Source organism: Dromaius novaehollandiae, chromosome 8 (genome assembly GCF_036370855.1).
Source record: "Dromaius novaehollandiae isolate bDroNov1 chromosome 8, bDroNov1.hap1, whole genome shotgun sequence".
Classification (NCBI taxonomy): Eukaryota; Metazoa; Chordata; class Aves; order Casuariiformes; family Dromaiidae; genus Dromaius; species Dromaius novaehollandiae.
In genome coordinates, this window is record NC_088105.1 from 14188677 (window position 1) to 14200330 (window position 11654).

The following is an 11654-nucleotide window of genomic DNA, read 5'->3' on the forward strand; positions in this document are numbered from 1 at the left end:
TTCAGCCTGCGCTTCCGCGCGTCCCCCACGCGCCGCCGCCGGGCAGAGCCGGCGGAAGGAGCCGGGCCACGGCAGGCGGAGCAGGGCCGCCCCGAGCATGGCGGCAGCGGCGGGCGGCGGTGGCGGGGGAGCCGGCGGCTCCTGTTTCGTGCTGGGCGCCTCGGGAGAGACGGGCCGGGCGCTGCTGCGGGAGCTGCTGTCCCAGCGGCTCTTCGCCAGGGTCACGGCGATCGGGCGGCGGCGGATGAGCCTCGGCGAGGAGAGCGCGGCCGCCCTGGTGCGGCGGGGAGCGGGGCCGGGGGGGTGCGGGGACCTTGGGGGGGGATCGGAGGGCGATCCTGGAGGGTGTGGGGGCTGTGGGGGTGGTGTGGGATCAGGGGGGTGGGACTGGGGGGGTCCTGGAGAGTGTGGCGTCAGGGGGTGTAGGCCCTGGGGGGTCCTGGAGGTGATGTTGGGGGCCGTGGGGCTGGCGTGGGGTCAGGGGGTGCAGGCTCTGGGGGGGTCCTGGAGGTGATGTTGGGGGCCATGGGGGTGGCGTGGGGTCAGGGGGTGCAGGCCCTGGGGGGTCCTGGAGGTGATGTAGGGGGTCGTGGGGCTGGTGTGGGGTCAGGGGGTGCAGGCTCTGGGGGGGTCCTGGAGGTGATGTTGAGGGCCGTGGGGGTGGCGTGGGGTCAGGGGGTGCAGGCCCTGGGGGGGTCCTGGAGGTGATGTTGGGGGCCATGGGGGTGGCGTGGGGTCAGGGGGTGCAGGCTCTGGGGGGGTCCTGGAGGTGATGTTGAGGGCCGTGGGGGTGGCGTGGGGTCAGGGGGTGCAGGCCCTGGGGGGGTCCTGGAGGTGATGTTGGGGGCCGTGGGGGTGGCGTGGGGTCAGGGGGTGCAGGCCCTGGGGGTCCTGGAGGTGGTGCAGAGGGCTGTTGGGGTGGTGTGGGATCGGGGGGGGAGCAGCCCCCTGGAGGTGTGCGGTCCAGGGTGCCCAGCGCGTGGGCTGGGGCAGAGGGGGACGAGGCCGGACCCTGCCAGCCCTTCAGCACCCAAAGGTGCTGAGGGGCACCCAGGGGAGCCCCGGCGGCGCGTGCCAACCCGTGATGTCCCCGCAGGAGCAGGTGGTGGTGGACTTTGAGCAGCTGAGCGAACACGCTGCCGCCTTCCGGGGCCACGACGTCGGCTTCTGCTGCCTGGGCACCACGCGGGCCAAGGCCGGCGCGGTGAGTGGGCACCGGTGGGCAGCTCCCCGAGAGCGTGCTGCTCCTCCCAGGCGTCGTGGGGGTGCTGCTCCGGGGGGTTATTCGCATGCTTGGTCTCACTGGGGTTTGCCGCCCCGGGGATGCTAAGGGAACGTGCACTCAGCACCGACAAGCAAGGCTGGATGTAGCATCTGGCTGGGCAACCCACCCCCACTCCCTGACCTGTGTGGGAGCCCCCAGCTGCACTGATCCTGTTCTCCCGCTCTACCTGCAGGCCGGCTTCATCCGTGTGGACCGGGACTACGTCGCACAGGCAGCGGAGCTGGCACGGGCTGGGGGGTGCAAACACTTCGTCCTGCAGTCCTCCCAGGGCGCGAACGAGCACAGCCATTTCCTCTACCTCAGGGTGAAGGTGAGGTGGGAAGCAGTGGGGGGGTCAGGAAACGCCAGGACACTTGGGAAGGAAGCAAGAGCTGAGGCTGCAAAAGGTCCAAATGGCTCTGGGGTCCTCCTGGACCTGGGGAACAAAAAGTCAGGGAATGAGGCTGGCAGGACAAGCATGACCTGCTTTATCCTGAGCAGCAGAATGCCTGCATGCAGCACCCTTCTGCCTCTTAGAGCCACAAGAAAGCTCTAGGTGGAACAGGCCCTCTGGGGTCTCCAGTCCAAACCCTGCTCCAAGCTGGGGTAGCTTCACAGGTGGGTCGGGCAGCTCAGGACCATATCCAGGTGAGATCTGAAGTGTGCAGGGGTGGAGATCCCACAGGCTCCCCGGGCCTCGTCCCAGGGCTGCACCTTACTCCTTGTGAAAGCTTCCTTCCTCAGGGGTGGGTGTGCTCCAGCCCCCAGCATCCACTGACGCATTCCTGGCTGTCACTGGCTCATACTGGGAACCCCCAGACTGGACACAGTGCCCAGAGGCTGCCTCACAAGCGTCCCTTGCGCTGCTGGCCACACACCCGCCGTTGCAGTTAGCACCGTGGTTGCAAGGGCGTGCTGCTGACCCGCGTTCAGCTTCGTGCGGACAACTCCCTGCCGCGCTTGCCTTTCCTGGCGGCTGTGCGCTGTCCGGCTGGTCTCCGGCCTGTGCCAATGCAGGGCTTTGCGTTTAGCTTTGCTGACGCTTACAGGGCTCCTGCTGGCACAGTCGTGTGCCCCCTTGAGATCCCCCTGAGCAGCAGCCCTGCCCTCCAGTTTAATAAGCGGCCTCTTGGCCAGATGAGTGGCACTGTGGCCAGGATCAGCTGCAGTTCTTCCTTTCCTCACCTCTCTGAAGCTCTTCTTCTCTGGGGCGTGTGGCCTGCATCACCTGGGACTTGAGTGACCCTTATCCATGGCTCACTATACACACCTCCTCTCCTGCCTCTTTGGGTACACTGTGCACTTTCTCCCCTAGGTTGTTACTTGCGTGTCTTTTGCAAGCAGGATTATATATGGTTTACAAGTACATACCGATTATCTGTTAGCTATTACACATGGGAGGTGGCAGGGCTTAAGGCGCTATGAGGCTAAGCATTGATGTGCTCACAGCCCCTCATGAGACACCTGAAGAGCCTCTGACGAGGCAGGTGACAGTCAGGCGGGGAAGGGTGAGCCACTGCTGCTCCTTGGCTACCTACCTTACTGAGATGCTGTCTTCTGATTCTTTTTTCCTTTTTATGTCAGCATTTTTCTCCCAAATTCCTATTGCCAACCCAGCAATTTCCCTTAGGTCTTTGTTTTTACCTTTTTCATCTTGCGGAGTTCATGAGCTGAAGCTGCGCAGCTCAGCCACAGCTTCAGTGAAGCGGAGTCAGAGCCCTGCAGCTGTGCTGTGCACACGCTCTGGGCTGCAAGTCACCCTGGGGTCGCCAGGGCCTGGATGCAGTACCAGCCCGGTGCCTAGTGCCACCCTGCCCACAGCGCAGCGATTCCTCTCTCCCCAGTTCACAGGGCAGCAGACGCGGTGCTTGTAGTCATCCTTGTCTTGTTTCATCCTGCCCGACTGCTCTGACAGGGAGAAGTGGAGAACCTGGTCCAGGCTGTTGGTTTTGATCGCTGTACCATTCTCCGGCCAGCGTGAGTAGCCCTGGAAGAGGGAGGGCACAGGACTGAGGTGGGGGGTTGCAAGGGCAGAGGGCTGGGGAGGTCAGGAAAGGGCTAGGGCCACTGCTAAGGCAGTGTCTGGGTAGGGGAGTGGAGAAAGCAGCCTGGTGCAAACACCACTCCCATCTCAGGGCACCCCTTCCCCACTGCTGCGGGGAGCAAACACAGCAGTTTCTCAGGGACCTTCCCAAAGGTAAGGTCACACGTCACACTAGGAGAGACCTGGACTGAAAGAAGAGACTGGGGGACAGAGGTCCTAGCTTAGCTCTGCACAGAGCTTGACCTTGTGCAGAGGGGACTCTCTCCTGCCCCCTGTCCACCATATTCTCGCAGCCTGGGAGAACTGGCGTCTTGCCTGGGCAGCACTGTGTGGGAGAGGAGTTGAGTGTCCCAGGGCTCAGCCTGGTCACACTCCAGGACCCTGCAGAAGCCCCTTCCTGGGCCTCACGCAGGTTCAGCAAGCCAAGCTGGGGCTCCCGACGCAGCTGGAGATCTCAGTGCCTAGCTTTTCCTAGGGCCGTTATTTCAGCCTGACTTGCCTTACCTCCCCGCTCCGCAGGGTGCTGCTGTGCACACGCCAGGAGCCTCGCCCTGCCGAGTGGATTGCCCAGCACTTTCTCAGTCTTGTGGCACGGGTGTTCCCCACTGCTTACTCGGTTCCTGTGGAGACAGTGGCAAGGGCAATGGCGGCCAGCGTGCTGAAGCCGGGCGGGGGGAAGGTGGAGGTGCTGGAGAACAAGGCCATCCATGAGCTGGGAAGGGCAGTGCCACAACAGGACACAAAGTAGAAGGGAAGGGCCAGAGAGCATGATTCACCTGTCAGGTGCTCCTCTGGACCAAGGACAGATGCAGGCATGGGATAGTAGTGGGGCATTGCATGGCTAAGGTGAAGGTAGAGCTGCATTTCTTTGCATGGCAGTTAATTCTCTTAAGTGATCTAGAAATGCAGGTGCCGGCTGGTGGGTGAAGAAAATGCATTGTGTGCTTCCTGGATCTGGCATGTGAATCCAGGTAAAAATTGGGTGTACTCGAGGTAATTTCTTCAATTCAGCCCTCAAATAAAATCCTGTGACTGGTCTCCTTGTGCCAATTTTCTGTTGAAATTGCATCTATCACCTGCACACTGCTGACTGTTCACAGACTGTGTCTTGTGTCACTTCAAGGATTTGACAGGGCAAGTAGCTGGGGTTTGTGTCCATACCATGGAACAACACAGGAAAACAGTGAGCAGCTGCCTGCCCTGAGACTGCACCCTGCGAGGCATATGGTGGCACTAGTACCGTTTGGTTGTTGGAGCTCTTGGAAGCGGTAGCTGAGCGTGCCTGGGGCCCTGGGGCAGTGGCTGTGCTGTAAGTAGGTCCCTGCAGACTCTGCATGCGTATTTGAGCTCACCCTTCTGCTTTGGGCGCTGAGGGACTGCTCCAGGAACACCGCTGATGAGATCAGAACTGTTGCTTCAGGAGCTGTTGTTTCCCAGTAGTGTAAACTTACGTGAATACTTGTGTTGGCTTGAAAACTTCTGGCACTGCAGGTTCACCTGGACTTTCCTTATAGCCTCAGTGAACCGGAGTTCAGCCCCGTCACCAAAGGCACTCACCATGTCCAAGAGGTGAGGCCAGCAGTGCGCATGGCCGAGGGCAGGGCTTGCCTCACCCACCCCACCGGTTGCTAAATGCTCCCATTTGCTTTCTTGGCAGAGCTGATCATCATGCCCATTGCACCCCAGCAAGATGAGGAAGCTCTTGTGCTGTGTTCAGGTCACCTAGAATCAGGCAGGTCTAGATAGTGCTGGGCTTCTTGCCAGCAGGGTCCTCTGGGAAATACGAGGCTGCTGTGCCTTTGAAATACATGGGGTTCGGTGTGTTCAGCACCCATGTTAGGAGGAACCAGTGGATTTCCCCAAGGCAGAGAACTGCTGCTGCACAGAGGTGTTGGCACCGTAGTTGGAGCAGCAGACCTCTGCCTTCCCAGCCTGGTACTTCTGGACTGCACTGCCGTGGTGTGGGAAGGGGAGCAGGTGCCTGCTCCTGGCACCGATGGCTTGGCTCTGCTGTGCTGTGACCCTGCATGGACCAGCTGCTCAAGGGGAGGGTGATTTCAGCAGCCCTGCCCTCTGCAGCAAAGGCTGGGGAAGGCTGGGCTTTGAGGTGAACCAGCCCGGGGAACTGGGGCTGCCCGGGACACTCTCCTGCCTCGCACAAAGCGGGAGCTAAGAGCAGCACCTCGTCCCAGCCGCTACCCCCCACCGCCTCGGCTGTTCTCAGGCCTTCTGCTCGGGGTCAAGGAACTTGGCGACTCCGCAGCTGAGCCGCAGCAGGACTGGGGGACTTACGTGACTCCCGAATTCCCAGCTGGCCGAAGTCCCAGTGCGCCGGGTAATGCTGCTTTCCAGGGTTTTCTCCTCTTTGACCTTGCCCGTGGCTCCAGTGTCAGTGACTTGGACGTGGTGAGCCGAGGGGAGCCTGGATCCCTGGTCTCCTCGAGTCTACACAGGCACTTTAAACACCAGGCTGGTACCTCAGGCTTGGTGGGAGGAAGGCTGTGGGGTGGGGCAGCCCCACACTGTGCACAGGGGGTGAAGGGGGATGTTCTGAGGAAAACCATGTACCTGGGCAACTCCTGAGCCAAGCACAGGGCTTAGTTCACAAGGTCACAAAGGGCCACTGAGCAGTAATTACTGATCGGACTGTCCTAGTGAGAACAAAAGCAGTACCTTAGAATAATATTTAATTACAAAAGAGAAATGAGAGGTAGGTTAGTCAAATGTACTTCAAAGAAGCATCTGAACGGTATTCAGGCTTGTATGCAGCATGAAGGCTGTTTAAATATACAGTATGAGATTACATAGGAGTAAATGCACACCAGTGCTCAAAGAGATTCTAAAAAAATAACATGCTTAAACAGGAGAGTAGACACAAACACTTGAAATGACAAGACCTTAAAAGAAGTGGAAACTGCATACAGACAGGAGAATAAAAAAAGAACACAAGCTGTGGAAAGTCACACGTACAAGGCGGGCCACAAAAGATTTGAGGAAAGCATCCTAAAGGCATAAAAAATTAATCATGACTACGTGAGAAGCAGAAAGCTTTCCAGAGCGCCACATGGGACAGGGCATGATCAGGTTACGGGAGCATGAAAGAGCCATTGCAGAAAAGATAAATGAATTATTTGTGTTAGCCTTTGCTGTGAAGGAGCTCACAGGAGCATCGTTCCTTAGAGGGCATGCGTTTGCAGGACTGTCTCAAAGCATCAGGAGGAAAGATTTCAACTACATTTTTAGAACACATAGTAAAAAACCTGCCAGTCTTGGATAAACTGCCAAATACTCACTTGGACAAGTGTTACATTGGTCCTTCTACCAGAGACTAGATATTATTAAGAAGATGCTAATTTTTAAAAAGTTCCAGTGGGAACCAGGAAACAGCAAATCAGTAAGCCCAAGTTCTATAAAAGGCAAGTTGTTAGACCCGCTAATAAAGTCTTGAAATAGCAGAGACAGGGATAAATATGGTGTATTGGGAGATTCCACGTGGCTTCGGAGGGGGAAGTCCCGAGTCGCAAGCCTATGGAGCTCTTTGAGGAAATGGTCCCTGTGTACATAAGACGATCTGGTCCACAGAGTGCACTTGGATTTCCAAAAAGGCCTCCCAAAAGGGCTCTTAAAGAAATTAAGCTGTCGTGGGAAGAAAAGGGAAGGTCTTCTTTTTGGAAATATTTTCTTAGCACTCCAAAGCCTTGAAACATGCAAAACAAACATTTATTGCTAGACAGAGGTCTGTGGAAAATGCGAGCTATTTCTATGCAACTCTTGTTTCTGTTCAATGGTGTAAGACTTTGTTTCATATTTCAGGTAAGTCTTCTCTGAAATACACCATTACAATTCGTTATATAATAATGGCACACAGATAGGGAGGACTAGATCTAAACCAGGGAACTAAACAGGGGCAGGCACAAACACGGTCCCCCCTTGGTTGGCACTGGGAAGTTTTTGGCATGCCCTGGACAGCACCTGGCATGGTTTGGAGGTTGGCACTGGCCAGACACAGCTGCCGAGGCAGGCTGGGGAGTGCCACGAGGGTGAAAGACGGCCCAGGTCAGCCAGAACCATCCCCAGCCCATTTTACTTACTCACTTTAGATGTAGCTCATGACGCTTCGGTGATGGCTATTGAAGAGGATCCTGGAGACGACAGCTCTGAGATGAAGGATTTGGGCCAGCAGAGAGGCCAGGGTGCAGCCCGGTAGGAGGGCACTGAGGAGGGACAAGGTGTGCTGGAGTTTTCCTGTTCTTGGTATCTTCATAGCCGTGGGAGCCCACTTGAGGCAGAGGCTGCCCAGACCTGCCAGACACGTCATGCCTTGGCACTGCACACCAGGGAGCAGCTCACCTGCCATTTCCTCCTCGGGGACCACCAGACCCTTGTCCTGTGTTGACACTTCGGTCCCAGGACATGGAGCTGTTGCAGTCCACTTTTATAAACACTCTCAGGTGGAAGCAACCCTTGCCTGCAAACACCCCAGCATGGCTGCCTTGCCTGAAATTCACTGAATTTTGTACATAAATGGGCAGCTGCTGCCAGCCCATAGCACAGGTTCCTTATGAGCTGGTTGTGTGGAATTTCATAGCTCTTATTTTGGACCTTTATTTCCTGTGTTGTAGCACAATCCAGTTTGTACACTTATTAAAACACCCACTCTAGAGCTGTGGAAGAGATTATAGAGCATTTGCACATTTAACCATGGCAGAAGCACAAGTCCAAGGAATTTCCCCCCACTGGGTCTCAAAAAGATGAAGACAACGGGGAAGGCTAGGTCTTTGTGCTCAGACTTCAAGGAATGCTCCTAAATCCTCCATGGGATCACCCAGGGCAAAGCTCCAGGTATCCTTAAGCAGAAGAGGGTCTGAAGAGCTGGCAACATGCCCTCAGGCGCAAGGCTCGGGGCCCTGGTGCCTGGGAGAGGTTCTCTGCTTTCCAGGGCACTTGGCCTTTGGTCCAGGCTGTGGTTGGAACAAGGAGCACGTAAGGTTGCTCGTTGTCTGCTGGACAGCATTCATACAAACAGCCTGATCCCACAGACCGGAGCTCCCCTGGGATTTTTGATGCTGACTTTATTATTGAAGATTAACGAGGAAAAAAATAACTATCTTCTCCATGGCTCTTCAGCAAAGCACAAGGCCACTGGGGTTTCCCATGCGGCTCTCACGACTGCTGCTTTTCCCATCCAGGGAGCTGTGAGAACAGCCAGCGCCTCCCACCCGCTCCACATTACCACCATGCCAGCGGTGGTCCCCATCCACTCAGAGCCCAGGGCACGCTCAGCCAGGTGGCAAAAACAACTGCAGACACCACCTTGGCTTACAAGAGTCTTTCAAAGCAACAGAGCTGAACCAGCAGGCACCAAGCTGGAGCTCAGGCTGCCTGGGTGACACCCCTACTAGCAAGTAAGCAGTCTGGACCACTGTCCAGCCCCAAGGGCAGGTGGCACAGCAGAGCAACCTGCACGGTTTGCACATCTGAGCTCCCTCTGTGAGGGAGGCTGCTCCCCAATTCCCAGGGCATACTACCAAAGAGCCTTCCCCCCACCAGCCTCTCCTTAAAAAGATCAAAACAATACTGGCCTGCAGGGGAGTAAGCTTTGACAAAGGCCATTTGTGCATCTTGTTCTCTGAAATTTTAGGGTATTCTCTTTTCATTAATTTCCTTTACAAACCAGCAAAAAGCTAAACCAGGCTCTTCAGAAAGGCATAGATGACTGCTTCCAGTTTCTAGAAGATTTCTGCTTTTCGCATACTGCATTCACACACTGAAAGGCAAACAGCTCACCAGCCGCTCATGGCCCATCAACAGCCCTGGGCACAGTAAGCAATGGACCAGGGAGCCCCTGTGGGAGCAGCCAGAGTGGGACTGGAGACAGAGCTGCAGTCAGGGTCCAGGGTCTATCCAGGAGATAGACAGGCAGACCTACAACACCTGCAACACAGCCCAAAGAAGGAGCAGGTTATCAAACCCAAGCTTAAATGGAGCCCCCAGGGTCCCAGGTGGGGCTGGTCAGGACAATTAAGGCTGTTAGTGCCTTTGGGGCCCAGGAAACCAGCCTGGGAGCAAGGTCTCCTGTTCCTAGCTCTGCCTCTGGCTTGTGGGTGTTAGAAAAGGCACTCCGCAAGTCCTGCTGTGCAATAGGAGCAGATCTGCAGTGCAAAGCAGTTGGTGCAGAAGGCCTAACAGCTTCGTGCGCTTTGCCTTATGCTGGCTCTTGCAGATGGGGCAATAAGCCAGGCCCCAGATGAGCCTGCTCAGACCCTTCTGCACCAGCCTACACCCCTCAGAGACCTCTCCCTCTCTCCTGGGGTCTGGCTGCCCTGAGCCGGTGTGTGTCTGACTGCCCAGCTTTGTACAAGCCGGTTAAGGCTCAAGTTAGCAGTGTTAGGGCTCATGGTCTGTTCTCCAGGGGGCTTACCTGTGGACTGGTGGCATGAAGGAAGTGGGTGACTCCCAGAGAACAGGGTCCCAATGTGGCATGAGAGCCCCTGACCATGTTCCTGCGCCCGTCGCTCTCCCTGGCTGGAGGCAGTGATAGGGTCAGCTCCAAGAGATGCCGTTCCCCGGTCGTGCTATGCCAGCACAATCTAGCACATACCAGTAATGTGTCATTAGGGAAGAGATCTGGCACTGGCATGCTGGGACAAGCGAGACCTCACTCTCCCCATGGTACTGCTTGCCAGGGCACCTCGGTCCCCTTGGGGGCCCTTTGCCTACCCCCTCCACCCTGCACGAGGAAATGTGGTGACACTGCAAAGCGCAGCACGGCTGAGTGTGCCGGTGGCAGCATGCAGGGACGGCGGCAGGGCCCTCAGGTAGCCGCAGCAGGGCACGGTCCGGTCCATACGAGGGCTTGCAGCGTGCCCGGCACTGCGGCTGGCCCTGCAGCAGAGGACAGGCTGTCACAGCCAGGCGCGGAGCCAGGAAGAAAGTGTCCAGAATAACTCGCTTTACCCTCTCTAATTCGATCACAGTGTTAGGAACTACTGTGCTTCAGCTGTTGGCTCTAAGTAGCTGGTTAGTGGCTCGGGATGAAATTTAGACTGATCTTGAAGGCAAGAACCTGCTTGACACATACACAGCATCAGTCTCATTCAGAGACGATCCCTTGCTAATTTGGGGTCAGGGCCTGACTTACTCCCTGGCTATGAAGCCTGCAACTGTGAGCTAATCATTTCCACTGCCAGTTTGGTGGGTGCACGCGCTGCCCTGCAGGCACGTCCCTGCTCTCAGCTATCAGCACCATCGCTCCTGCACCTCCCGCTCTGCCACCAGACTGACCTTTCCCGGCCCGAACGCTGGCCGAGATGTCTGGAGCAGATATCAGGGGACCTTTCACGCGAGTTCAGCTAATACATAACCCTGGGCTAAAGCTGAAGCAGCCGCACAGCCTGCTGCCAGACAAGCAATTGCAAGCTAGCGCGCCTGCCCTGGGGCTGGCGTGGTTGGTGCTGCGTGACGAAGTCCATCTGCAGCCCCTGAGTGCCGCCAGGATGCCCCGGTGGGGCCGTCGCATATTCAGTTTTGCACATTCTCACAGTCCCCTTAAAACACCCCAGAATAAGTTTTACACAGATCCCCGATGCTCTTTCCCTGCATAGCGAGTCCTGGAGGCGATCCCCGCTTTGGGTGTTTCGGGGAGAGGGTTTCCCCACCAGCTCCTCCGGTGGGTTTCACCCCGAGGCCAGTGGGCTAAACCCAGGTGAGCGAGGGGCTGTGACCTGGTGGGCCTCCCCACGAGAGCTAGCCAGCGACGCGAAATGGTGCTGGGGGCACAGCTGAGATCGGAGGGTCGGCCCCGAGCAGGGACCAACCCCACTTCCCAGGTAGCGCCGGGATCTGGCACTTGTTTACATCCACACGGGAGGGAAAAATATCAGTTTCCCACACAGCAAAATTCTGGAGAGGAATCATCTTTGGCCTTTTCCGAGTGTTACCATCAGATGAAACTGAAACATCTGCTATGATTAAGAGACTTAATTTTTTTTGACTTACATAAAAATGAATTTGTTCTGGAACAAAAGTTACCTGTTAACCAACCACTGTTGAAACTGTATATATTTTTATGTTAGCCACAGCTCTAAAATCAAAGGAACGACCTTCTCCTAAGCACTTCGATTTTGATGAAAGTGGCATTTTTGTTCAAAGAAGCCCACATGAATAAACGTTTCTACCTGAGTCTTCTAAATGCTGCTTTGGAGCCTGGTATGTCAGAAGGAGGAAACCTCATGGGCTCCCTGAACTTCCCAAACTGCAGCTTGGCCGTTCCAGTTTGATTACCTGGTCTCTCCCCAGGAAAAAACATTTTCCACCCGTGTGAGTTTGGAGAGGACAAAACAAAAG

At 56.4% G+C, this 11654-nt stretch overlaps 1 protein-coding gene across 1 annotated transcript; it reads left to right on the forward strand.

Moving 5' to 3' along the window:
- HTATIP2 (HIV-1 Tat interactive protein 2) lies at positions 1-4345 on the forward strand. Its single transcript, XM_064515745.1, has 5 exons — positions 1-277; positions 1097-1204; positions 1458-1595; positions 3180-3241; positions 3828-4345. Exons 1-5 carry the CDS (start codon positions 98-100, stop codon positions 4054-4056), a joined length of 717 nt encoding a protein of 238 aa, XP_064371815.1. The 5' UTR covers positions 1-97; the 3' UTR covers positions 4057-4345.
- The last annotated feature ends 7309 nt before the right edge of the window (positions 4346-11654 follow it).

What these genes read in the sequence shown, in the direction of transcription:
- HTATIP2 (XM_064515745.1), top strand. Translation starts at nt 98, where the DNA reads ATGGCGGCAGCGGCGGGCGGCGGTGGCGGGGGAGCCGGCGGCTCCTGT. An exon ending in CGCGGGCCAAGGCCGGCGCG is followed by an intron (nt 1,205 to 1,457) that starts GTGAGTGGGCAC and finishes CTCTACCTGCAG; the next exon opens with GCCGGCTTCATCCGTGTGGA. An exon ending in TCCTCTACCTCAGGGTGAAG is followed by an intron (nt 1,596 to 3,179) that starts GTGAGGTGGGAA and finishes CTGCTCTGACAG; the next exon opens with GGAGAAGTGGAGAACCTGGT.